General features: G+C 36.8%; 1 protein-coding gene across 1 annotated transcript in view; it reads left to right on the forward strand.

The window, feature by feature from the left end:
- CNTN5 (contactin 5) overlaps positions 1-26133 on the forward strand; it is a 1349686-nt gene that overhangs the window by 1221908 nt on the left and 101645 nt on the right. The window contains exon 17 of the mRNA XM_032167221.2: positions 25426-25584. Coding sequence (XP_032023112.1) covers positions 25426-25584 — 159 coding nt within the window. The remainder of the gene's footprint in view (positions 1-25425; positions 25585-26133) is intronic.

Here is a 26133-nt window from a genome sequence, read left to right on the forward strand (position 1 = left end):
ATTGTCATTGTACACAGACAACCAGCCGATACAAACTATATCTCTTGTATTTGATTCCCCCAAATACTGAGTGCCTGCCAAAAGCCAGACTCTTTTAGGCACTGATATTTCCACCAACTGACTAAGACATTCTCAGGTTTCTTGATAGGAGTATTTTGCCATTTTGAAACAAATATTCTGACTTCACTCTTCAAATTTGAGAAAAGTTCTAATCAACTGAGTTTTATATGATACACATTTGGATTTATAAATTGTAAGATGAAATTGTATTTCACTATATTTTGTCCCACAGACTTAACCTATGTTTCTTACACATCCATCCTAATATAAAAATACAGTCACTTCACATTTGTGTAAGTTTGTGGAGATAAATTCTTGATGTGTGGGCTTATATTTTAAAATCCAATTTCATCACTGTTTAGTGAGTGCTTACCGCATGCCAGGACAGTTCTAGAGTGCGAGAGGGAGACATGGTGGGACAGGATTGGAATAAATGCTTTCTGATGCTATGGGAAGGAGTTTAACTCTTATGCTACAAGTGATGCATATCCATCAAAGGATCACAGCAGGAAAGGGACAGGATAAGATGTGTCTTTAAAAAGACCATTCAGGAAAATGTAGAATGTTTTAGAGGACACTGTGACTAGTGGCTTGCTAATAAAGCAGATGTGACAATAACAGGAATTTTGACAAGAAATAAGAAGGGTCTTATAAAAGGCAATAATAGAGATAGGAAGGGGTGTGTATATATTCAAAAGGTAGGAAGGAGACAGGATCTATAGAACTTGATGGCCCACTGGTTATGAAAAATGAGAACGAGAAGGCAAAGATTGCCAATTGTAATGCTTGAGTGGCCCATCAGAGGGACACCGTATACTCTAGTTAGACTAACAGAGCTCCAAGTTATACTTAGAGTGTCAAAGTAGTTATTAATGAGGCCCCTTTATCCTCATAATTGCCCTGGTTTAGATGATAAATTTTGTGGTCCCCCTAATAGAGAATCATTATGCAATCATAGTCATTCATGATCACATTTATATAATCAGAAAGATGTGGAGATAAGTGGATTGGTAGTAAAGAAATAACATTTAGGGTTCTCCAGAGAGAAGTATCCAGTAACCAAATAGCTGTGTAGCTGTGGAGCTCAGGAGAGAAACACTGGCCTTGACATCTACATTTGAGCACTGTTTGCATTTTAAAGTCAGGTGGGAATTAAATTAAAGAGCCTGTGAAGGCCAGGCACAGCGGCTCACACCTGTATTCCCAGCATTTTTGAAGGCAAGATGGGCAGATCACTTGAGGTCAGGAGTTCAAGACCAGCCTGGCCAACATGGGGAAACCCTGTCTTTACTAAAAATACAAAAATTATCTGGGCATGGTTATGCACACCTGTAGTCCCAGCTCCTCAGTAGGCTGAGGCAGTAGAATCGCTTGAACCCAGGAGGGGGAGGTTGCAGTGAGCCGAGATTGCATCACTGTACTCCAGCCTGGGCAACAGAGTGAGACTGTCTCAAAAAAACAAAAAGAAAACAAAGAGTCTGTGAAGAATAGGAAGGGGAAAATGCTGGAATGGAATGCTGAGAAACACTAACGTTGAAGAGGAATTTGCAAAGGAGATGTGAAGTTGCTGTCAGAGACCAAGAGCTACTATGCGAAAACCCAAGTAAATATAAATCACAGGGACAAAGAGACAAGAGAAATAGAGGAAGGAGAAAATGGACAACAGTGTCAAAACCAAGTAAAATACGAACCAATTCACATACCAGTGAATTAAGAAACTTGGAAGTAAATGATGGCCTTGGCAAGGGCAAGTTCAGAGGAATGATTGGTGTAATAACCAAATTATGGTAGGTGGAGAGATGCAAGCAATTCTGTATGAAAGGTAGTGCGGAATCTTAAGAAAATTCTTGGCTCTTAAGTCAGACAGATGGGTCACATTCCCACAAGCTCTTACTAGTTGTGAAACTTTGTGTAAATCGTCTAATGTTAATCTTGTTATCCCTTCGTTCATTCAATACTTACTCATCAAACATTTATAGAGCACATTGTATGTGGCAGGCATCGTGCTATGATCTAGCTAAACATGAACAACTTTATGTTAGGGAGAAACACATCTTTTTACAGCATAATGTGAGATATGCTGTTACCCATGTATGAGCAGCACATTTTGCTCTCTAACCATCAGCTTCATTACTACTAATAAACATAGCTAACATTTATCAGTTTCTACCTATATGTCAGGCACTACACTAAAGGCTCCATATTACATTAATTATTTCACTTTATTTAGCATATCATATAAAAACAATATGAAAGAGGTACTATTTTTAGTTCCATTTTGAAGATAAGAAAGTCACAGAGAGGTTTAAGAACTTGTTTGAATGTCACTAACAAGTAGAAGAATAGTGAGTAGACTCCAGGCAGACCAGCATTTTAAATTACTATACTGCTTTCCACTGTCAATTGCCAGATTGTTTCAATTTCATTGATCATGATATCCCCTAGAACCAATTAGTTTCTGATACCTTGCAGTTCCAGAAAAATATTAATACATGTTTGTGGAAGGAAAGAAAAAAAAAGAAAGAGAGGTAGGGAAAGAGTAGGGTAAAAGGGAGGAAGAAAGAAAGGAGTACTGTAAGAAACAAGAGAATGGAGTGACAAACTTTGCCTAGGAATCAGAGAATTTCTATCAAGATGGTATACTTACTGAAACTTAAGGATTTGTCGTCATTTGCTAGCCCAAGAAAGAATGAAGATATTCTACATTAGCTTGTAAATACAGCACTTTTTCATTACCATCTATCTCTAAGGATAGGTCTCACATTCACAAATCCTCTAAAAGTACCTAATCTTTGACCACATGACCATGAGACAATAGTATTAGTAATGACTTTCTATGTTACACCTTGGCCTAAATGACCACAAACCTTACTGAAAAGTCTGAACTTCCTCTGATGGCCCATATCTTGCCATTCATCCAAAACAGTAAATTCTACTGACTACTTCCTCAGAACATCTTGTGGGACTTCTTATCTAGGTGTTGTGGGTTTTGCTAGAAAGGAAGAACTTCGTTGCCATTGCTTTTGGTGTTTCAGTCAAAAAGTCTTTGCCCATGCCCAAATGGGATCTAATTAAACTAAAGAGCTTCTGCAAAGCAAAAGAAACTATCATCAGAGTGAACAGACAACCTACAGAATGGGATAAAATTTTTGCAATCTGTCCATCTGACAAAGGGCTAATATCCAGAATCTACAAGAAACTTAAACAAATTTACAAGAAGAAAACAACCCCATCAAAAAGTGGGTAAAGGATATGGACACTTCTCAAAAGAAGATATTTATGCAGCCAACAAACATGAAAAAAACCTCATCATCACTAGTCGATAAAGAAATGCAAATCAAAACCACAATGAGATACCATCTCATGCCAGTTAGAATGGTGATCATTAAAAAAGTAAAGAAACAAAAGATGCTGGAGAGGATATGGAGAAATAGGGACACTTTTACACTGTTGGTGAGAGTGTAAATTAGTTCAACCATTGTAGAAGACAGTGTGGCGATTCCACAAGGATTTAGAACCAGAAATACCATTTGACCCAGCAATCCCATCACTGGGTATATACCCAAAGGATTATAAATCATTCTACTATAAAGACACATGCACACGTATGTTTATTGCAGCACTATTCACAATTGCAAAGACTTGGAACCAACCCAAATGCCCATCGATGGTAGACTTGATAAAGAAAATGTGGAATATATACACCATGGAATACTATACGGCCGTAAAAAAGGATGAGTTCATGTCTTTGCAGGGACATGGATGAAGCTGGAAACCTTATTCTCAGCTAACTAACACAGGAACAGAAAACCAAACGCCACATGTTCTCACTCATAAGTGGGAATCAAACAATGAGAACACATGGACACAGGGAGAGGAACATTCACACACCAGGGCCTGCCAGCGAGGTGGGGGTGGTTGGGGGCTAGGGGAGGGATAGCATTAGGAAAAATACATAATGTAGATGATGGGTTGATGGGTGCAGCAAACCACCATGGCATGTGTATACCTATGTAACAAACCTACACATTCTGCACATGTATCCCAGAACTTAAAAAAAAAAAAAAAAGAAGAAGGACTTCTGGACAAAATGCCACCAGGAAAATTGAGCACTAATAGACTCATTTCTGCATAATCTCTTCTCATTCTCTCATTTTAAAATTTTTTGCAATTGCCCCAATTCTGGGGCAAAACCAAAACTCCCACATGCCTGAAAATATGCCCGACCATTCCCATTGCTAAAATTCTTCAACTCTTTGATATTTGTTGTTTTTGCCTACTTATCTGTAAATTATACCAAGTGTTATGAAAACAAAACAAAATGGCCTTTAATGTTAAAAAATGGTGGTCTTAAACTCATCAATATTAGGCAAAATATTGGAAGTACATTGAATCTGTTCATTTGTTTGAATTGCTTAGAAAAATCATCCCATTTATTCATATACTTTGTACAGACACATCTAAAATCAGACTTTTTTTCTGAACTCATTCTGTTTCTTATGACTGTCACCTAGACTGCTTTGGCACGCCTTTTGAATACTGAGTAGTAATTTACTGTCATGTGATGTAGGAGATCAGTCAGAGTGATGGAGAAACTATAGGGAAAGGAGCAGGCCTTCTGAAAGTTTGGAAGGCTCTGCATAGCTTCAGGGAGAATAGCTGAAGGCAGCTGCTCTCTGACTCTGAGGCAGAGGGCGAGGAGCATGCTGAGGGAGGATGAGGAGGAGGCGGTAAGGTAGATGATGGTTCTTCCTCCCCTCCCTTTTTAGGCTCTTTTGTGTAGAGCAGGGCCAAAGCAGCCCTAACTAAGGCCCATAATGTTAAAGACATTACTGGGACCCATTGCCCTTGTACATTATGTCTTTTAAGATTTCTTCCCACTTGTTCCCAGAGCTCTAGGTCTAGTGTGCCTTCTTCTGGGAACCATGGGTTATGGAAAAACAACAGTTTGCATTAGGTCGCTTAATTGGGCTTCAGAGACCAAGGCTCTGCTAGCTTTAAGCATCTGTTTCAATACTTTCATATACTGTTGTCCCATGATGAATGCCCTCAAACTTGGAAATCCCCAGTGGGTACCAATTACTTACTGCACATTCACTTCACTTTCATTTTTGAAGGTTCCATCACAATTCATTGTGGCATTCCTCACATGGGGCACCAACTGCCGGGTCTGTCCAACAGACCCTGGCCTAAATGAAAAGAGTACTCAGACACGGGTATGCAGTGTAAGAGCAACTAGGTGACTGCCTGACTCTAGTGGCCAGAGAGGAGCCCTGAGAAGCTGGAGCTGCTTGTTTTTATTCAGTGCGGGCACAATGCCAAAAACCTGGAGTCCATATAAACTGTAGGTAATTAACATTTATTGTTCCCCGTTCAGGGAACATCACATGCACGGATGATCAAAGGTCAGTTTCTGGTCAACATAAATAAACAAGCCTGTTTAAGATAAATTCCCCCACACTCCTTCTTTAAGCACTCATTCATCGGGGCAGTGTAAGTCCAGTCCTGCACTCCCAGAGGTGGCTGCTCTGAGAGAGAGGACTGTGGGCCTTCCATCTGACCGAGGAAAGCCGCTGGCATTGCCCCAGTTTGGAACAGGACATGGAGGCTGGCCCCTCATGAAGTTTCCCGCCTGACTGCTTAGGGGGTTGCCATTTTTATCAAATTTTGACTTGCATTGATTTGCTAATGTTTCCCCTTTTTACATTGGGGGCATATAAAAGGGGGTTCTCTTCCTGAGTGACTTTGGTCTTTACTATTGGGGCATTCCTGCTTCACATGACCTGGCTCTCAGCATAGAAAACAATTTGGGTTTTTCTCCCATTTCACTTTACGAGGCTTTAATGCCACAGCCAATATTCTGGCTTTGTGTGTTTCAGTCTCCGCTAGCTGACATGGTCCTGTAAGTTCCCCGACTGTAGCTGCCTTTCCTCTGATTGCCTGCATTGCCTTCAGCTCTTCTCCCCCGAAGCTATGCAGAGCCTTCCGGCCTTTCAGAAGGCCTGCTCCTTTCCCTATAGTTTCTCTCACCTCTCTCACTGATCTCCTACAATGGTAAAGCCTGGAATGTACAGCCTTTTAGGGAACATACAGTTCATATGGCCTGTTTTTGACAACCCAAATGTGGTCACCAAGAAAGAACTCCGCCGGCCGCGGTGGCTCACCCCTGTAATCCCAGCACTTTGGGAGGCCAAGGCGGGTGGATCACGAGGTCAGAAGATGGAGACCATCCTGGCTAACACAGTGAAACCCCATCTCTACTAAAAATACAAAAAATTAGCCAGGCGTGGTGGTGGGCTCCTCTAGTCCCAGCTACTCGGGAGGCTGAGGCAGGAGAATGGCATGAACCCGGGAGGCAGAGCTTGCAGTGAGCCAAGATCGCAGCACTGCACTCCAGCCTGGGAAACGGAGCAAGTCTCCGTCTCAAAAAAAAAAAAAAAAAAAAGAAAGAAAGAAAGAAAGAACTCAAGTTCCAAGTAGAAGTTACTCTGAAAGGCAACCCAGTGACTGGTCACATCTCCTAAGACGACAAAAGTAAAATTGGTAAGTTCACTCTAGTCTCTATTCCCCAATCGTATTTTATTTCAGTCTGTGTTCCAAAATACTAAATTCTTAATTATTTTCTTGATTTGGTGTAACACCACACACGATGTAGTCCGGTCCCAGAATGCTCCTTCACTGAACAATACAAAATCCATGCAGATTGAACAGAGGAAGGACTAGCGTTAATTGGAAGAAAGTTTTGCTGACTTTTACTGCAGATTGAATTTTGTCCTCCCAAACACCTGGCGAAGGTAATGTCTCCGTTTCACTAAGTACTCCTTAATTTGGAATTACAAAGACAATTAGCTCTCTAATGAGTTACAGCAAGTGAGGTGAAAGTGTGGGGGGAAAAAACTGAACACCAAATGATTCTTGTTAATGCCGAGAAAAAAAAAGGCTTGCTCTTGGTTAAAAATCTTTCAAATAAATTTTTCTCCTCTTTCATTTTGCAAAACTAAAATGTATAAATATTATTGCTTAGTATGTATGGGGAAAATCTGATTTCATAGAACATTACATGTAAAGATTGGCTGTCATGAGTACATAGGTCTCTACTCTGTATTGAGTGTATCAGTAAATTTACCTTTAGAAACTTATGAATCTGCTGGGGTACCTAACAAATTAGGAAGACAGGGGAAAAACCGTTCCTAGCTTTAGAAAAAACAGTTCATTATGAAAGAAACCTCTACAAGATTCAAAATGGGTAGGCATTGTAAAGATGAGATATAAAGGGTAATTCTCAGGTTATTTATGGGAGTGGAAAAGTAAAGGTGCATAAATTCAAGGTGAGCAAAAAGTAGTGGAGAAAAGGTCTGCTTGTATCTTTGCTGCAAATGTAGAATCAAGGTCTTTGGATTACCAGAACATTTAGCACTGGGTTTAGTCTATTGCTGATACTTAGTAAATATTAGTTGAATTTCAATAGTCTAATTAAAAAATGACTCAAAATTTTTAAAATGCCTGATAATCTGTTTACCCTACCAATCAGTATAGCATTAGAAAAATAACCCAGGATGGGATTTTATTCTCACTCTGGTACTAACTAAATAATCAGGCAAGTCATCCTACCTCTTTTGGACTTAATCTCCTCACTTGTCAAAAAAAAAAAAAAAAAAAAAGAAAGGAGAAGGTGAAAGAGAAGAGGAAAAAGGAGGAGGAGGAGAAGGGGGAAGAAGAGGAGGAGAAGGGGGAAGAGGAGGAGGAGGAGGAGAAGGCAGAAGAGGAGGAGGAGGAAGAAAGAGGAGAAGAAAAAGAAGAAAGAAGAAGAGGGGGAAATAATATGTAATTTTCTGGTATACATAAAAGAATGAAATGAGATTTCAAACAGTAAATTGCTTTTTGGTAACTGGTAGATATTGTTGATATTCTCAACTCTAGGAAGAATTTCCATGTCCCTTAAGATTAAATAGCTGAACCATTGTTCTTTATGGTATTCATAGAAGGGAAATAGTCTCTATTTCTCCAATAGGTGATCTGAGCTCATTATCTATTGACAGAAATATCCAATAATATTCTGATTGTTGTGTCCATCTTATTTAATTACAATTTGATAATACATTCTAATGGTGATAGAGTGCATTTTGACTACCTTTTCTTCCTCAGGCGTTTGAATACTGAACATGTATCAGCTTGGCACGTTGGGATAATTGGGTTCTCTGTCAGTTTGCTGTCATTATGATAAGCTGTGAATCACCATTAGGGCCGTCTCAGTATATTCAGTTAACTGAGCTGATGAAATCTTGCATTAGTTTCCTGAAGTTGGTTGCACATATTAACATCTATTTATATCATTAAAGATTCCATTGTGTTGACACCCATCCTTGAGCAAAATGTAATGGATATCTTAGTGTACCGAGGAAGTTTTCATGTGTGAAGTAAACACTGAAGAGCTTCTAGTTAAACAAAATCACCAAGAAGATATAATTGAGCAAAAAGAAAGTTAAATATATAAATTATATTTCATTCTAGATAAGATGTGTAGACCAGGTCATATTTAGAGGTCATAGTTCAAGGGTACTGCTTTCATATCAGTGATAATCATCACTATATGCCTATGTAATAGTCATCAGCTTTATGTCACATAAAATAATATTTATTATAAAATGGAGCTAAATCACAGCATTCAATATTTATAAAATGTAAATATGCATTCTGTGAATGTTTACATAGGACTTTGCCATACCTTCAGTTCAGTTGACAGTAAAGCAATGCAAAAATTATAATAAAGAGTAGAAAGCCTTTCAAAACACCACTAAGGATACTAAAAGATTTGAAAATAATTTCAAAATACAATAATCAAATAAAATACTCAGATTTTTTAAACAAGAAAACCAAATAGTGTGAATGACTTTCAAGTTATTCTAGAATTGTCTTTAACTGTAAAACATTCTAGGACAAACATACAAAATCTCAAGGAAAGAAAATATTTTGCAAGTTACATAGGGTAATTATACTGAAGTGTCAGCATTCTCATTTGTCAGCACTCTGATTTGGTTAATTTAAATGTTCATTAATCACAAAAAAGGATGGCATAAAACAAGTCTGCTTGAATTATATGTTTTACTCAAGAGGTTATTGATTCATATAATTATTTCTTTCATACCAACTCAAGAAATAGAACTGTTATTAGTAAACTTCATTTGAAATACTTAATCACTGTTGCAAAGATGTTTTATCACCTGATCTGTATGAATCAGTAAATCAAAGCTCACATATTTGTCTCAAAACTTCAGCTCACAGATGTTAAGTCAAGCTAATAAGCAGCATCAATCACACCTCACTGAACAAGATAGTCTGCATTACAGTCTCCCTGTAATGCATCCATTATATGGAACATCTGTTACAAATTGTCAACCTCCCCCCACCAGGACTGCTCTATTTAAGTGCTTCTGCAATAGCCCACTGTCTCCATTTCTCCAAATGAGTTAGATGGTGGCATCGGGATAGTACCAAGTTCATTGTCACCGTATGACAGCAGTCATCTTTCAGTCTGTGCTGAACTCCAATGGCACATTGCATAATGGTAAATGTTCTTCCTACAGTTGTATAGCAGAAATCCTCAGAGCATAAGCTAGTAGCCATTAGGAAACAACTGACAGTTCTTTCTCCACTATGTATCAGTCATTGCCTAAGTTAAGCACTTAGTGTGTAATATTCATTCTTTTTCAAATCCTTAGGAGAATATTGATTTGCTCATTTAGTTAAATATAAAATTAATGAGCCCAGATACATGTTTGTCAACTTTGGCTTATTTCCATGATCATGAAACATGTCTTGAAGATCATGTTGGTTTCCAGAAAAATCATGAGAATCTAAATAAATAAAGCAAGTACAAATTTATACTGCAGAAGAAGAATATTTTTTAAAGTGCCCTACTTAGAGTTTACCCATATATTGTCAAGGGTGCACCTGTCTTAAAGAGAATGACTTTATGAATGTGTTGTCCTAGTGTGTCATTGGAAATAACAATTTCAAATTTATTCTGTGATAGGCTTGTGAAAATAAGTTACAAGGATATCTATTAATCATTAATAAGTGAATAGTGAGACTGAACAAATGTAAAAGTCCATATAGCCACACTTTATTTTCTTGATGTTAGTCTGCATTGCAGAATTCTAATGGCGCATTCACAGTAAACCCAATATTGGATTTATAGAAAACTTTGTACAAACATGGTACTTTCCATATTTTAGCACCTCATATGGTATTTTCCTACAGGATTTCTTTAGCTCATCTGTTCTTAGTGTTTATGCAATAGTAGTTTAATAAATAAATTTCAGGATAGCATCTAGGTTGCTTGAAGTTTTAAATAAACAAGTTACCTATTTGTAATTATTCTTACCAGTTTGTAAAAATACATCCTAAAATATCTGTTTTCCATTTCAGAAGGATCACCTTCGATGGATGGACAGCACTACTTTTTTTTTTTTTTTTTTTTTTTTTGGGGGGGGGGGTTTCACTCCCGGCCGGCGGAGCTTGCAGTGAGCCGAGATTGTGCCACTGCACTCCAGCCTCCCGGGTTCACGCCATTCTCCTGCCTCAGCCTCTCCGAGTAGCTGGGACTACAGGCGCCCGCCACCACGCCCGGCTAATTTTTTTGTATTTTTAGTAGAGACGGGGTTTCACCGTGGTCTCGATCTCCTGACCTTGTGATCCACCCGCCTCGGCCAACCAAAGTGCTGGGATTACAAGCGTGAGCCACCGTGCCCAGCCAGACAGCACTACTTTTATAGTGGACTATATAAAGTGTCTGCAAGTGTCTACAACTTCAACTCATGTAAAACTACATTAAATATTTATGTCTACTTTACTGCCTGGAAATCTTGGTTAATTTACCTTTCACCTGAAGTTTGTGATAATTGACCAGGAAGTGTTTCTTTTTATAAAAAGAAAAAAATATATTAAATAAACATTTTAAACATAGTGCTCTAGAGAGTCTTACGCTGGCAATTAAAAGCTTCAGCCAAAAATGACACAAGTCATTTTGGCTCACAACTCACTAGTCTGAACCTATTACAGAGCTACATACAAAATGAAGGCATAAGAGTTCAAGTCTTCAAACGACAATCACATATTCACAAATTATACTTATCAGGATCAATGTCATTAAATTTCTTTGTATAAGGCTTGTGTGGGGAAAGGATGGTTTAATTTTTGCTTTTGCTTACAATGCAAATAGAAAAATAATCATGCTCTAAATAAGACTGCAAGAGACCAGCATGCAAAGGATCCTCGGAAACTATCACTGTCATTGAAACCATGCTGACAGAATCTACTGAAAAAGTAACTTCCTGAAGCATCACAATTTACATTTGTTACAAAACCTAATTGCTAAGAAAAAATACTCATATGTTTTTAATGATTTAGATTTTCCCCAAGACAGTCCTACAGCTTTTGAGAGCTTCCATTGAATGTTTGCCTTATCGTTTCAATGGCTTCTTTCTTTGGACTTCTCTCATATGTTATCCAGTGGCTTCTGATTCACACTCAAAATCCAAATTCCTTGCCATTGCCTTCTAATCCCTCTATAAACTGGCACCTGCTAATCTTTCTGACATGATCACCTCCACTCTCCTCTTTCTTCGCTGTGCTCCAATTGCCATACTCATTAACACTTAAAAATTTTGCTGTTGCCTGGAAAACTCTTGCCCATATTGTTTATGTGGCTGGCTGGCTCCTCCTTATTTATTTCTCAACTCCCTATCAAACGTTGCCCACCTCTTCCCCATCCAATTTTCACCACTTTTTCTTCTTCATTGCATTCATTACTATCTGAAATTATCTTTCACTTGTTTATTGACTTTCTTCTCTTTAAAAGTCATAAGCAGGCACCTTCCCTATCTTGTTTACTAACTTACCCTGAGACAAGTGGTTTAACTGGCTCACAGTTCAACAGGCTCTACAGGAAGTATGGCTGAAAAGGCCTCAGGAAACTTTCAATTATGGTGGAATGCAAAAGGGAAGCAGGCACATCTTACATGGCCAGAGCAGGAGTAAGAGAGTGATGGCGGTGCTGCTACACACGTGTAAACAACCAGATCTCAGGAGAACTCACCACCATGACAGCACCAAGGGGGATGGTGTTAAACCATGAGAAATTGCCTGCATGATCCAGTCACCTCCCACCAGACCCTACCTCCAACAATAGGGATTACAATTTGACATGAGATTTGGGTGAGGACACAGATCTAAACCAGATTAACTATACAAATGAATGAATATGTAACCCCTTTTCCCCAAAGAGACTAATTACATTTTTAAAAATCAGACAAAGGAGGAAACATGGAAAGAATATGGAGCAGTCATTGAATAAACAATAATCATAGGCATTTAATATTAAATATATTGCCATGTCCGATAACTTGTCAATAAGACAAACCAGCAGATACCGTGAAATAAAAGGGTAAGATACCTGAGAATTGTGTGGTAGGAGAGGGTTTTTAGGAATTCCCTTTGAAGCTTGGCACTTCCACCTCTGTGAGTCCTTCAGAATTTTCTCACGCTGCATCCTACTTTCCACCTCACCCTGTTCTTTGTAGTGCGTGTGCACACACAGACACACATATATACACTCACTCTCACAAGAAACATGATCCAAATATTAAAAATTAAATGCAGATAGCAAAGAATGATTCAGATGCTGGATTCTGGCTACAGGGAGTGTATAGCAAAGACATTAGAAAATCTAAACCAAAGGCTTCAGTGTTCACTGACATTTTATGTGCAAGAGGGGAGTTGCTATACTATCAGTTGATATATCAACCAGCTGAGGACCTTATAATCTTGCCCAATTTCCAGCTACAGTGGCCCTAACTTGTGGCCTAGAAGCCCTGCCATGTATACCTTGATCTCCACCTTGGGACAGGAAACCTCTGACAACAGCTTCTTTAATATACTTCATCGGGTGCTGCTTCTCATTTATGGAGCCTTGCCCTGAGTGTCACATAAATTCCATCTAATTTGTGTGGTCACTAGCTATACCTAATTAAATTCCTACCTGAAATTGCTGACTTCCATGGTACCTCTCATGCCAACTTTTAAACTCAGTTACTTCTGTTTCTGCACATGAGGAAACCATAAGGCATAAAGAATCAAATGAAACAGCACTGACTCAGCACCAATAAAACTGTTTTTCACTTCATATAGATTTTGATTTCTGCTCATCAGTATCTCAGTTCATGACTGATTCCCCATCATGTAGTCATCACAATGATTCCTGACCTTTTGAGCCCTCTTCAGTCTCCAAATAGCATCTTCTCACCCCTGTACTTCAGTATGATCAGAATGTTTTTCAATCAAAATTAATTTTATTAAATTGAAAAGAAAACTTTTGAGATCCTCCTCCAGACTCTCCCTTTATTCTGCCAATATTCTTCCAATTTATCCAAGTATGAAATTTTGGAATAATGTTTCATTCTCATTATTTACTTTTCCTTTATTAAGCCTAATGTCTCAGTCCACCTCCAGTTCAAAAAAATATATACTGGTTTCCTCTATCTACATAATTAAGTACAAACTCATTGACATGGTGTTTAAGGTCTTCCCTTAACCAACTTTCCTACAGCTTTATGGACTCTTGTTTCCCTGATTAAACTTAAGCCATCAGCTTCTCCTCTCTTCAAAATGCCTTAGATTTTTCAGTCTTTTGGAATATGTGTTTACTTCTTCTTCCCTTTTCCTACCAACAAAATAGTCATCTTTTTCCTCTTTAACTGCTAGCCCAGAGCAACTGTTTTCTTGGAATCCTCACTGAAAAACTCATCCCTCCAGCCTCAATATCTAACAAACTTTTTGAGTCCAAGAGTGAATTCCTAAGTCACTTAGCTGGAAAATGGCAAGGGCTGAATGAAAACCTGTGTTTCATGGTAGCTGCTCAGCCTTCATCTTTCAAAACTTTCAAGTTTAACTTTTTATTTCTATCTTCACATGATAGTTCCTACAATCCTTTTAGGCCCTTCTTAAAATGAAGGTAGCAGTGGGGAGCACACAAAATACTCAGTCATGATTTGTGAAATGGGGATGTTTTTGCTCTAAAATTCTTTTTCTGATTTCCAATACTTTGTTGAACTTTGTGGTCATAGGAATATATTGTTATAATAGGACATCTTTAATAAGTCCCAAGTTTCTATCTAAAAGTGATAATTTCATTATCCTATAGGAAAATTTTCAATCATTTAAGAAATTTTACTGCATATTGTGTTTACCTATCTGGCTGTTTGCTTCGGCTAGCTTTTCTGTCAGTTTTCCCAGTTGATTTGTCACTTTTAAATTCTAATGGATTTATTTGGAATAATTAGATAATTGGAGATCTTTTTTTCCAGGTTACTTATGCTAATATAACCAGTCTTAGAAAATATAAGAAATTACTACTTTTAATCCTTTATAAACTAAAGGATTTCTCAGTTATCCTTTATAGCTTAGAATGTGTCCACTTGTAGATAATATAAAGCCTAACTCAAATTGATTTAATAAAGAAATCCACTGATTTTCATGACAGGAAGTTAAGCAGATGTTTTGATTGATTAATCTAGTGGCTCAACTTTTTAAGCAAGGGCCCACAGGTTTGTTTTGTCTCTCCACTCCATCATCTACAATTTTGGCCCTACACTAAGGCTGGTTTCCACTGTAATCACAGATTGACTTCCAGGAATAACAGAGGCTAAATCTTTCCTGTTCACATACAACAGGAGAAGGAGCTAGTGTATTTCTCTGAAACTTCATACAAACCCATGCATCGTACCATCTGGTTATACCATTTTAGAGAATGTGCTTACTCCTGAACACGTCTCTATCTCAAGAAGATTGCCGTGATCTGATTGGCTTAGGCCTAGCTTCCTGAAACAATCCTTAGCAGGGGCACATGAGATTGGCAGGACTGATACAGGCTAATCAAGGCCATTCATTTAATGAGGAGGAGGCAAAGGGGTTAATTCCTTATACCACACTGAGACAAGTAGAGTGAATATTAGGGAGTCAACCACAAAGTCTACTTTATCTTTAGCATGCAGAGGTAGAAAAGCTACCCCGAAATTCATTTTCAATCAATAAAAAAATTATTTGCCCCTGCTCATAATTTTTAATCTTCTGAAATCTACACGTCCTGTCTATGCTGAATTATGTAAAGTAGTTTTATGTAGTAATGAATATCATGGAGTTAAAGCTCATATTCCTATGCAAATAAGAATCAGAATAAAACCCCAGAGCCATTTAAGGAACGTTGTTTGACATTACCTTAGGTGAGTTATCTGAACTTTCTGAGGCTTTGCTTTTCGTTTTTGTAAAAGGGGTATCAGTACCAAATTAACTATAAAAATTAGATAGAAAATATATAACACTTAGCACAATGCCTTCTACTTGATAGATGAGCATTAAGTCATTATTATTTCAGTATTTTCCCCCTATTCCATTATAAGCTCCCTAGATGGTAGAGATTATTGAATATTCCAATGATAGTACATTTTTTCCTTTTTCAATGTTTCACATATTTTCTCATTTATTTTGCTAAAATCAAATGTGATACACGCATTCTTGTTTTCATTGATTTAAAAAGAGGGAGCAGTTTGAGATTGATATTGTCAAAGTTACAGACTAATGTGAGAGGCCCAATCAGTGCTAAATAGTATTTGTCATTTAGAAAGTACTTTGTACATACATTACCCTATGTATTTTTCACAATAATGACATAAGGTTGACATTATCATTCTCTTTATAAAATGCAAGGAAACTGAGACTTAATGAGGTTCAGAAATTTTCTTAAACCTTTTGCATGAAATAGTACTGAAATAAAATTATTCTGACTCTTTGTACAAATCTCTTTTCTTTAGATCATTTTTTCTTGAAATACAGAGGACATAAACATTTTCTAGGCATCTTGTACAAAATACAAATCCTGGGGCTCTAGTCATAGAAGTTGAAATTCAGTAGCTCTTGGGTACAGCTCATAAAATTTACATTCTTTTTTTAAAACATACCAGAAATTCTGTTGCTCATCACAGTTTGAAAGTTACTAAGAGTCTATTCATTTTTGTTTAGGAAAACAGCATGGAAAGGTGGATATCTAATTAGTAACATTTAACGAATTTGAGAAAGCAGCATAATATAATCCTATTTTTAACATAAATTTAGAGTCTTCTTTCAGAATAATGCTGTAATTTTGTAAAGATATGTTACTTTTTCTCAGATTTTGATTGGCCAAAAGTAAAAACATGTATAAAAATTAAGTCGACGACTATACTAATCTGTTAAGCTAATAAAAATTATTAATTCAATCACTTATTACAAATCTATTTCATAACATACTATGTGCCATGCACTGTCCCCTAGGCCCTGGGAATACAATAGTGAGAAAAAATACAAGCACAATTCCAGCCTTCCTGTACCTAAAATCTAAAGAGGAAAGCCACCACTAGTAAAATAGTCACACAAATAAATAGAGTTTTCACTGTGATTTCAACTACTGTATGAATGAGAGGTACATGGTACTATGAATGTATGCGATACAGGAATTTTACTTAGGCAAGACAGTCAGAGAAGTCTGCTCCTAGTGAAGCCTGAGCAAAGATTCAAAATGTGAAGCCTAAATAGGTGTTAAATAGGCAAAGAAAGAAGGGACAGGAGTTTCATGCTGAGGAATCAGGTTATATAGGTGATAGATTAGATACAGGAATGGGTAGAAGGATAGATAATGATGATGGTAACAGATGAATAGATAATAAAGTTGAGCTTGATCAAATTAATTGAAAGCAAAATTGCTTTTGGAAAAAGGAAAGTAGAACTGTTTGCTTCTCATTTCCATTCTTGACTACCCCTGATATAAAGGGTTGGTTACTCTCATGAGACTGAAAACAGTAAGAAGAGGTCACTTAGATTAGATTAGTAAATAGCAAACAAATGTAAGAAAGCCCTCTAGGCTTCATGAGTAACATAATGATGGTCAGAAAGTATCTGAGGAGAAGGTAAAGAAGGAATGACCCAATCCCACATGAAGTTGAACTCTGCCAGCCCAGGATGTCAAGAGTATATCAGGAGACATCATCTTGTATAAAAATAAATATTCCATCAATAATACCATACTTCCTAAATAAGAGTATACCATAATTCTTCATAACTTTATTATAAAGGTGAATACATCAGCTTTGCAGGTATTAATAGCTAATGTACTATGACAAGTCTAGTCACATTATTAAATATTATTTTTTATTGAAACATTTTCTCATGACTATTTCTACAGATCCTTTTCCATTGAGTCAACACAAACTGGTCCTTTGTACTGGATGGTTCATTGTAGATGAGTAAACCGCATGATAAAAATAGGAATTAGTCACCATGGCCTGAGTTTTTCAATTTATCTCTCTGCATTAATCTAATCTTCCAGACAGTAGCTAAACCTCCTTTTCACTTGGTATTAGGATGTGCTTAGGACATTGCTTCCATGATTGATTGCCATGCCTGCTTCCCTTTTTTCCAGAGCATATTCCTGCATGTGTTTGGAAGTGTCTGTCCTCAAACAGTATTTATAGGGTTAAAAATAAAACAATTAGATAACGAGCATATTTGGGATCAAAATTCTCACTTTAATTTTAAATGATTTAAAACAGAGACCTAGCTACTCGGAGAGGCTGAGGCAGGAGAGTGGCGTGAACCCAGGAGGCGGAGCTTGCAGTGAGCCGAGATCGCGCCACTGCACTCCAGCCTGGGCGACAGAGCAAGACTCCGTCGCAAAAAAAAAAAAAAAAAAAAAAAAAAAAACAACTAGAGACCTGTTTAATGTTTTGAATACCACCAAGTTTAACTTTTCACTTAAAACTACTATATAGGAGAAACAACAGGGGTCAGGTAGGGTGGTTCGTGCCTGTAATCCCAGCACTTTGAGAGGCCAAGGTTGGGATTGCTTGAGGCCAGGAGTTTGAGACCACACTGGTCAACACAGAGAGACCCCATCTCTATAAAAAAATTTAAAAATTAGCTGGGCATGGTGGCATGCGCCTGTGTCCCTAGCTACTCAGGTGGCTGAGGCAGGAGGATCGCTTGAGTCCAGGAGGTCAAGGCAAGAGTGAGCTACGATCATGCCACTGCACTCCAACCTGGGCAACAGAATGAGACCATGTCTCTAAGAAAAGAAAAAGAGAAAAACAAAAAAGCAGGAAAGTCCTTAAAATCAAATAAAAATGAAAACAAACAATAGATGTATAAAGCAAACAGTAATGTATAACAAGAGGTGTATTTGTTGAATCAGCAGGTCTCAGAATTTCACAGAAAATGTGATGTTATCTATGTGAGAAAAAGCCAGAAATGTTGCTTGGCACGGAGAATTCATCTTAGCATTGTGCAGAGGCTCTAAGAAGCACTCCTCATGAAGGACTGAACAGTCACACCATAAGGACTCTACAGCCTGGCACCACTAGTTGCTGTCTACAAGGAGAATGAGCAATAATTTCACAAGAAGTCAATACAAAACTTCCTGTTTGTTAGCACATGAATTTATCATAATTGGACAAATTTGACCAGTTATCAAGACTAAAGCCTGTTCCTGCTTTAATGATTTTACCTTCAAAGCAAGAAGACTCTTTTTGCCTCTGTTTCTGAGGGAGGAATTTTCCACTTTCAAGTACTACTTCCTCATCTGAAAAATAATATGGTCAAACTAGATGATTCCAATTAATTTAAAAATTCTATGACTCTCTAGCACTGCTAAATTAGTACATGAAATTGTGGGTCTTTATTTCATATTACCAGTATTATAGTAAGAGCTTTAAAGATTCCAAGGAGATATATATATATGTACACATATACATTTTATTCACTTTTCAGCTTTAAAAGACAATGGCTTCTCGAAGATTTTCTAACTGAACATTAAATCAACAGAAAGGGTTGATCTGGTATCAGTCTGCAATGCTGGGGAACCCTTGATTGAGGCTAGATTGAATCCATGAGAACATGGCTTCTGCTGAGGGCTTCTGCTCAGCAGTCCTCACCATGAAGAAATGAACACACTGTGCCCATTTTTCAAAATTGAGTATTTCCAAATACAGTATTTAATTTAGTGATCCTTTATAATAGCATTGGCCCTGAGGAGGAAAAAATAGTTGTCAGATTACTGGCCATTTGACACTGAATCATTATAACCAAGTATAAAATTTAATGAGATTTCTACTAAATGAGTGGCATTTGTATATCATCCGGACTGTCACACACTTGTCATCACTGAGACGTTTGCTTCTTATTAATCTATCTTCAATGATGCCTTATGTAAATTAGCTGAAAAAGCCTTTTAGGAGAAACTTTCCTCCCTGATTTATTTTAAAAAGTCAAAAAATAGCAAAAGTAGAATCATTAACAGGCCTTAAAAACAAAAATACTGACTGTATTAAAAGGTTGATGTAATTCACTCCTAAATATATACAAGAAGCTTATGCCAGGAAGCATTCAGTATATGATGTATAAAAATATTTTTTCAGAAATAAAGCATTGATAAGCCAATTCTAATAACGGTAAATCTTGTTTTCACCTTTTTATGGTTAAAATTTTATTTAATCTCTCTTAGAAGGTAAATCACACTGCTAATTATTCAGAATATCTGTATGTTAATATGTTCATAAAAGTATTTCAGATTTACCATCATTTAGAGAAGTTAGCTGTCCGTAGGCTATAACGCTCTCAGTTTCTAATAAGAATGATCCTTATTATTAAATTATATGAAAGGATTATTTTCTTCATTCATGGAGCTAGTCTGTCATTTTTGTTACCACTCTAAACTTGGATGAAAAAAACCCTGTTAACCCAAATATATTTTAACAAAAAAAGAAACTTAAATTGCATCTCCATCTAATATAATTATCATATTTTAAAACATTCTTTTACTTGTTAATTATTATACAACATTCCACACTCAAAATATAACTCCTCTATCCTTTCTTCCTTTATTTATTTTTCCTTCTTTTTTTCCCCTTTCTTCATCTTTCCCTCTACAAATATTTATTGAGGGTCTAAATGTATGTCAAGCACCATGTTGGATGTTCAGACAAGTGGAAGTTACAGAAGAGTAAATAGGCAGTTTAATGGCTGCCTAATATTTCATTTTAAGAATTTAGAATTTAAACATTACATGATCATTGGGCAATTTGTTGTTTACAGTGGTTTATAATTATAAATAATTACACAGCCACAATCAGTACCTTGGTTATATAAATCTTTGTCCCTCTAATTATTTTCTAAGAACCATATTTGGGCAAATAGACAAATATCAAAAAGAATAAAGAGGATTTATTATGTTGTAAATTATATTTTTTGTTCCAGCTGAAAGTTTAAAAATTATTTAGATTAATTATTACCTATTATGAAAGCAATATACCCTTCTTTAAGAGGGCTAATTTAAACATTTTCATAGAACTTTAATACTCACAGAGGCAAATTATTTTATTTAAATTAACAAAGAGTTGTCTTCCACAGTATCTCCCATTGAGCCTTGCACATAGGCGGTCGTTAAATGCTCTTTGAAGAGATGAATAAATAGAATGGAGGGAATGAAACAGAATAAATGTAACAACATAGAAGAGCTTAACAAATGAGTTTGTTAGCAATTATTCCTATATGGACACATTAGCTAAATTTCAAGTCTTTTTCATAATATTTGAGGGTCCTCCTGACAGAGTTTCATACTGATGAAAACACTCTTTAGGCAAGTTCCAGTTAGCCATTGCTGCCCCAAAACTTATTAGCTTAAAACATCAATCTGTTATTTTCTCTCATGCTTTTAGCAGCTGACAGGCCAGGCAATTGTTGCTCGATTTTCTCATGTAGATGCTGGCTGAAGCTGGAGTCATCTGAAAGCTTCTTTTGCTTATTTTTTTCTAATTCACAAATAATAATTATATGTATTCAGGAAGTACATAGTGATGCTTTGGTACATATACTGTACAGTGATCAGATCAAGGTAATTAGCATATTCATCATCTAAAACATGTATCATTTCTTTGTGTTGGGAACATTCAATATCCTCATTATTGCTATTTAAAACTATGGATATTGTTAACTATAGTCATCCTACAGTGGTCTATAGCCCTAGAACTTATTCCTTCTATCTAGCTGTACTTTTGTATCCTTTAACAAATCTCTCCCTATGCTATTCTCCCCCTTTCCCTTCCCTGCTTCTAGTGTCTTCTGTCCTTTCTACTTCTATGAGATCCTTTTTTTAGCTTTCACATATAACTGAGAACATGTGGTGTTTAACTTTCTCTTCCTGGCTTATTTCACTTAACATAATGTCCTCTAGTTCCATCCATATTGCCACAAATGACAGAATTACATCCTTTTTATGGATGAATAGTATTCCATGGTGTATATATATCACATTTTCTTTATCCATTCATCTGTTGTTGGACTCCTAGGTTGATTCCATATCTTGGCTATTGTGAAAAATGCTGCAATAAACATAAGGGTAAAGATGTCTCTGATACACTGACTTCCTTTTCTTTGGATAAATGCACAATAGTGGGATTGCTGGATCACATGGCACTTCTCTTGGTAGTTTTTTGAGGATCCTCTGTACTGTTCTCCATAGTGGCTGTACTAGTTTAAGTTCCCACCAACAGTGTATAAGGCTTCCTTTTTCTCCACATTCTCACCAGCAATCGTTATTTTTGTCCTTTTGATGAAATCCATCCTAAATGGGGTGAGATGATACCTCACAGTGGTTTTGATTTGCATTTCCCTGATTATCAGTGATGTTGACCATTTCTTTCATATATCTGTCGGTCATTTGTGTGTCTTCTTTTGATAAATGTCTTTTCAGATATGACTGTTTTTTAATTGTGTTGTTTGTCTATTTGCTGTTGAGATGTTTGAGTTCCTCATATATGCTGGATATTAATCCCCTTTCATGTGAATAGTATGCAAATATTTTCTTCCATTCTGCGAGTTGTCCTTTCATTCTGTTGATTATTTCATTTGCTGTGAGGAACTTTTTAGTTTGGTATAATCCTGTTTGTTTATTTTTGCTTTTGTTGCCTGCGCTTTTGAGATCTTATTCATAAAATCTTTTCCAAAACCAAGGTCCTGAAGCACTTCCTCTATATTTTTTTCTAGTAGTTTTATTGTTTCTGGTCTTATAGTTAGCCCTTTGATCCATTTTGAATTGATTTTTGTATGAAGTGAGGGGTGGGAAGTCTAGTTTCATTCTTCTGCATATGGACATCCAATTTTTCCAGAATCATTTATTGAAGAGACTGTTCTTTCCCTAATGAGGTCTGATCTGAAGACTTCTTCACTGACATGTCTGGTGCCTGGGCTTGGATGGCTAGAACAGCTGGATGCAAGTTGGATCTCTCTCTCCATAGACCTCTCTAAATGGCTAACTTGGACTTCTTCACAGAATGGCAATTCCCATGTAATTGGACTGACAACTGTCTTTTCCTATAAAAAGCATTCCAGGAAACCTGTGGTAAAGATGCAAAGCTTAACCTCAACTCAAAATTCAGACACGGTCATTTCTACCATTGTCTACTGGGTCAAACAGTCACAGGCCAGCTCAGATTTATGGAGGTGAAAAAATTGACTCCACCGTTCAATGGCAGAATGGCTTGCATGTTCAGGGAGTAAAGGAAGTGATAGTGGCCACCTTATACATAGGCAGACTCAAAGTGATTAATGCTTTCTTCAAATGCCACCTCTATCTCTACCACATAAAGTGTGGCTTGTATGTGTTCCCTAACACATACTTTTTCTCCTTCTTTCTTCGGTTGAAGATACTTTCTAAATTAACAGTGAAAAGTAAAGGTCTCTGTATTCCTTGCTTCCTTTCACAAATTAGGATTTACAATCACATCCAAATTTAAATCTCAGCTGTGCTGTTCCCTAGCACAGTGATTTGAGCAATTAACTTCTCATTAGAATGAACTCTCTGATACCCAGTGCCTGCCATAAAACTTAACATATAATAAGGTTATTGACTAAATAATTTATTATTATTTATTAACTAAGTAATCTCTTTGAGATTCCATTACCTCCTCTATGAAATGGGGATAACAATGCCCACCTCACAGTGACGAAGAAGTAAATGAACAATTTAATGTTTGCAAACACTTAGTAAGCACCTTAATACAGTACAATACAGTGAGAATTTCACAGCTATTAGTATTATTATAGTTAATATTCTTCTCACTATTATATCATTATAATGTATTGTAGATGCTCCTCCGCATTCCTGTCACCACAGTCTAAAAACTTGTTAGACATCTTCTTCAACACCTGGATCTCATTTATTTTCTTTACCCTATCATTAGTCACTATTTTAGTGGCTTCAACATTGATAATTGGGCGATGCAATAGACATATTTTTTCATAAATCCTAGACCTTATAAACCCTGTAATAATATTCTCAACTTTGCTTTAGATAAACAAAAACCAACTTCTTACTCAAACCACCCTACCTCTAAAATCACAAATCTGTCAATTTTCTCTTGCAACACAGTTCCTACTCTTGTATTTTTCCCCCCATAACAACCCAGTCTCCTTGACTCCTTTTTTTTTATTCTAGCCTGTCAGCCCCATTTTGGCTTCATCTGACTTGACTCCACGGTTACCACAGCATTGTCATATTTGATGATAAACAATATCAGAATTACAAACTCCCAATCCTGAATGGACCCTACTGACTGCTTTCCTGGTCTTGGTCCTGACTTTCCTATCTTTACTGAATTGGTCAGTTTCACTTCAAAATGATGCCGTCTAATCAAACTTGAACTCTAGTACTATTCTAGAATCTTTGTATTTTCTCTTCATTGCATCCTTCCACTTTTATCATGTGCTATTCCAAAACTTTCCTGTTATCCTCCAGCCCCCAATCTAATTTCCCCCAATCACCCTAACTTTTGTAGACAGTCATATTCTTAAGTTTAAAAAATGAGTACCTTCCAAAATGAGCTCTCTCAACTTTTCCCCTTACCACCTCGAAAACTTTAATTATTTTGCTGTTTCTTCCTTCATTTATCTTAGAGGAAAAAATTGTCATTTCTTCTCAAGGTTGCCCCCTAGACCTTTGCTCACTATCCCAACTTTCAGTCACCTTCCTGATAGAATAGTCTCTATCTTCTATATCTTTAGTCTCTTGCATCTGCTGGTGGTTCTTCTCGGCCTTAGGAAAAAAAAAAAAAAAAGTTCATTCCTTATTTTCTAAAAATGTCATTTGCCCCAATGAGGCTTTTAAACTTTTTCTCCATCTTACTGAACCTGTATTGTTGATATTCTCTATTCAAAAGTCTTCACCAACTCCTCCATCTGTTCAGCATGCAACTATTTATTAGCGTTTAGCTCATGTCTCTTAATCAACAAATCCAGATAGCACTTGCTACATAACGACCAACTCAGAAAATACTTAAAATACTTAAGTTTTTGAAATTCAAAATACAGCATTATTGTGACTTTAATTGCCCATACTATGGAATGGAAGAACTGGCATTGCTTTGTAGCCACTAAAATATAAATACTTGTGCATTTTTAAAATACTATTCAAAATCACTGCTAGAAGTAAAAACACAATGGCACATTTCTCCTCAAATCTGATTATAATTGGTTCTTAAAGATGAAGTCCATATGCACACAGATTAGCCAATACTATTCTATAGCATTCTTTCATAATCAAAAGGGAATTAATCCTCTTTTATTCACTACCTCCCCACTCCTACCAAGAAAAAAAGGAAGCTAATCATAGATCACAGTCTCCTTTGAACTCCCTACAGAACTTTATGTATGTCTCATGTCTGGCATATGTCCTCACCTTGTCTATACTATCATTATTTCAGAACCTTTTGTATCTCCCTTGTTAGAGTCTAAGCTATGTGTACTTGATAGTACACATCACAGGGCTTGTACACTGTATGTTCTCTGAACGTGAACATTGGCTCTATCCACTTGTAATATTTTAGTAAGGATGAGTTTTTTTTTTTTTTTGTCTCTGATAGCATTGCCTATAATTTTCTGTTGCTGCCTCTGTAAACTGATTGATTTCAGCAGCTGCATTTGATACTGGCATTCACGCGTTTGTGTTTGTTTCTCATTATTTTTTTCTCTTTCTATAAAATATAATGCTAATTGGTAAATGCCTCTGGGCACAAAGTATCAGAAAGCAATCAAATCTACAATTAAGTTTCCCCCAGAAATCCTAGACTCCAACTTGCATCCATGACTTTTTTTGTCAATTTTAATTACTAAATTCATATTTCATTAAGACGACTACATAGTTTGATGTGCTGCATATTGGAAATATAATTTCTCATGGCTCCCGATAATAATTTGTGCTTAACTTTATCCATTGCCTTTGACCTATAGGTCCCCCAGGCCCACCTGGGATAGTAATTGTTGAGGAAATCACCGAAAGTACAGCCACACTGTCCTGGAGCCCAGCAGCTGACAACCACAGCCCAATCTCCTCCTACAACCTTCAAGCTCGCAGCCCATTTTCCCTGGGCTGGCAAACAGTAAAGACAGGTAAGAGGCACTAAAGCAACATCAGATATAACCAGAGTGGCCTTCTATCTCATAAGCTATATTTGGCTAAGGTCTTACTAGGATCTTTTTTGGATTCTGGAATCTCTTTTTTATTTATTACAATATTAACAACTCTTTGCTTCTTTTTATGAACCTGAGAAGAGCAAGGTACCTTGCTTTCCTCTTTTCAGTTCCCAAAGAGGGACCATATCATGTTGGCTTATTTGTTCGTTGAAATAACCTTAAACTCACAAAGAAGTTGCAAAAATAGTACAGAGTTCCTGTGGATCCCTTCCCCAGCTTCCTGCCATGATAAAATCTTACATAACCATAGTACGATTACCAAATCAGGAGATGATGTTGGTGAATTGATGTTAACTAAGCTTCAGATCTTACTAGGATCTCACTAGTTTTGATATGCAATTGTTTTAGTGTATACTTATATGAGATTCTATGAAATTTTATTATGTAGACTCAAGTAACAACTGAGACAATCAGGATATAGATCAGTTTCATTAGTTCAGTTCCTTGTGCTACTCCTTTTCAGTC

Source organism: Hylobates moloch, unplaced genomic scaffold, assembly GCF_009828535.3.
Source record: "Hylobates moloch isolate HMO894 unplaced genomic scaffold, HMol_V3 SCAFFOLD_11, whole genome shotgun sequence".
In the NCBI taxonomy this organism is placed as follows: domain Eukaryota; kingdom Metazoa; phylum Chordata; class Mammalia; order Primates; family Hylobatidae; genus Hylobates; species Hylobates moloch.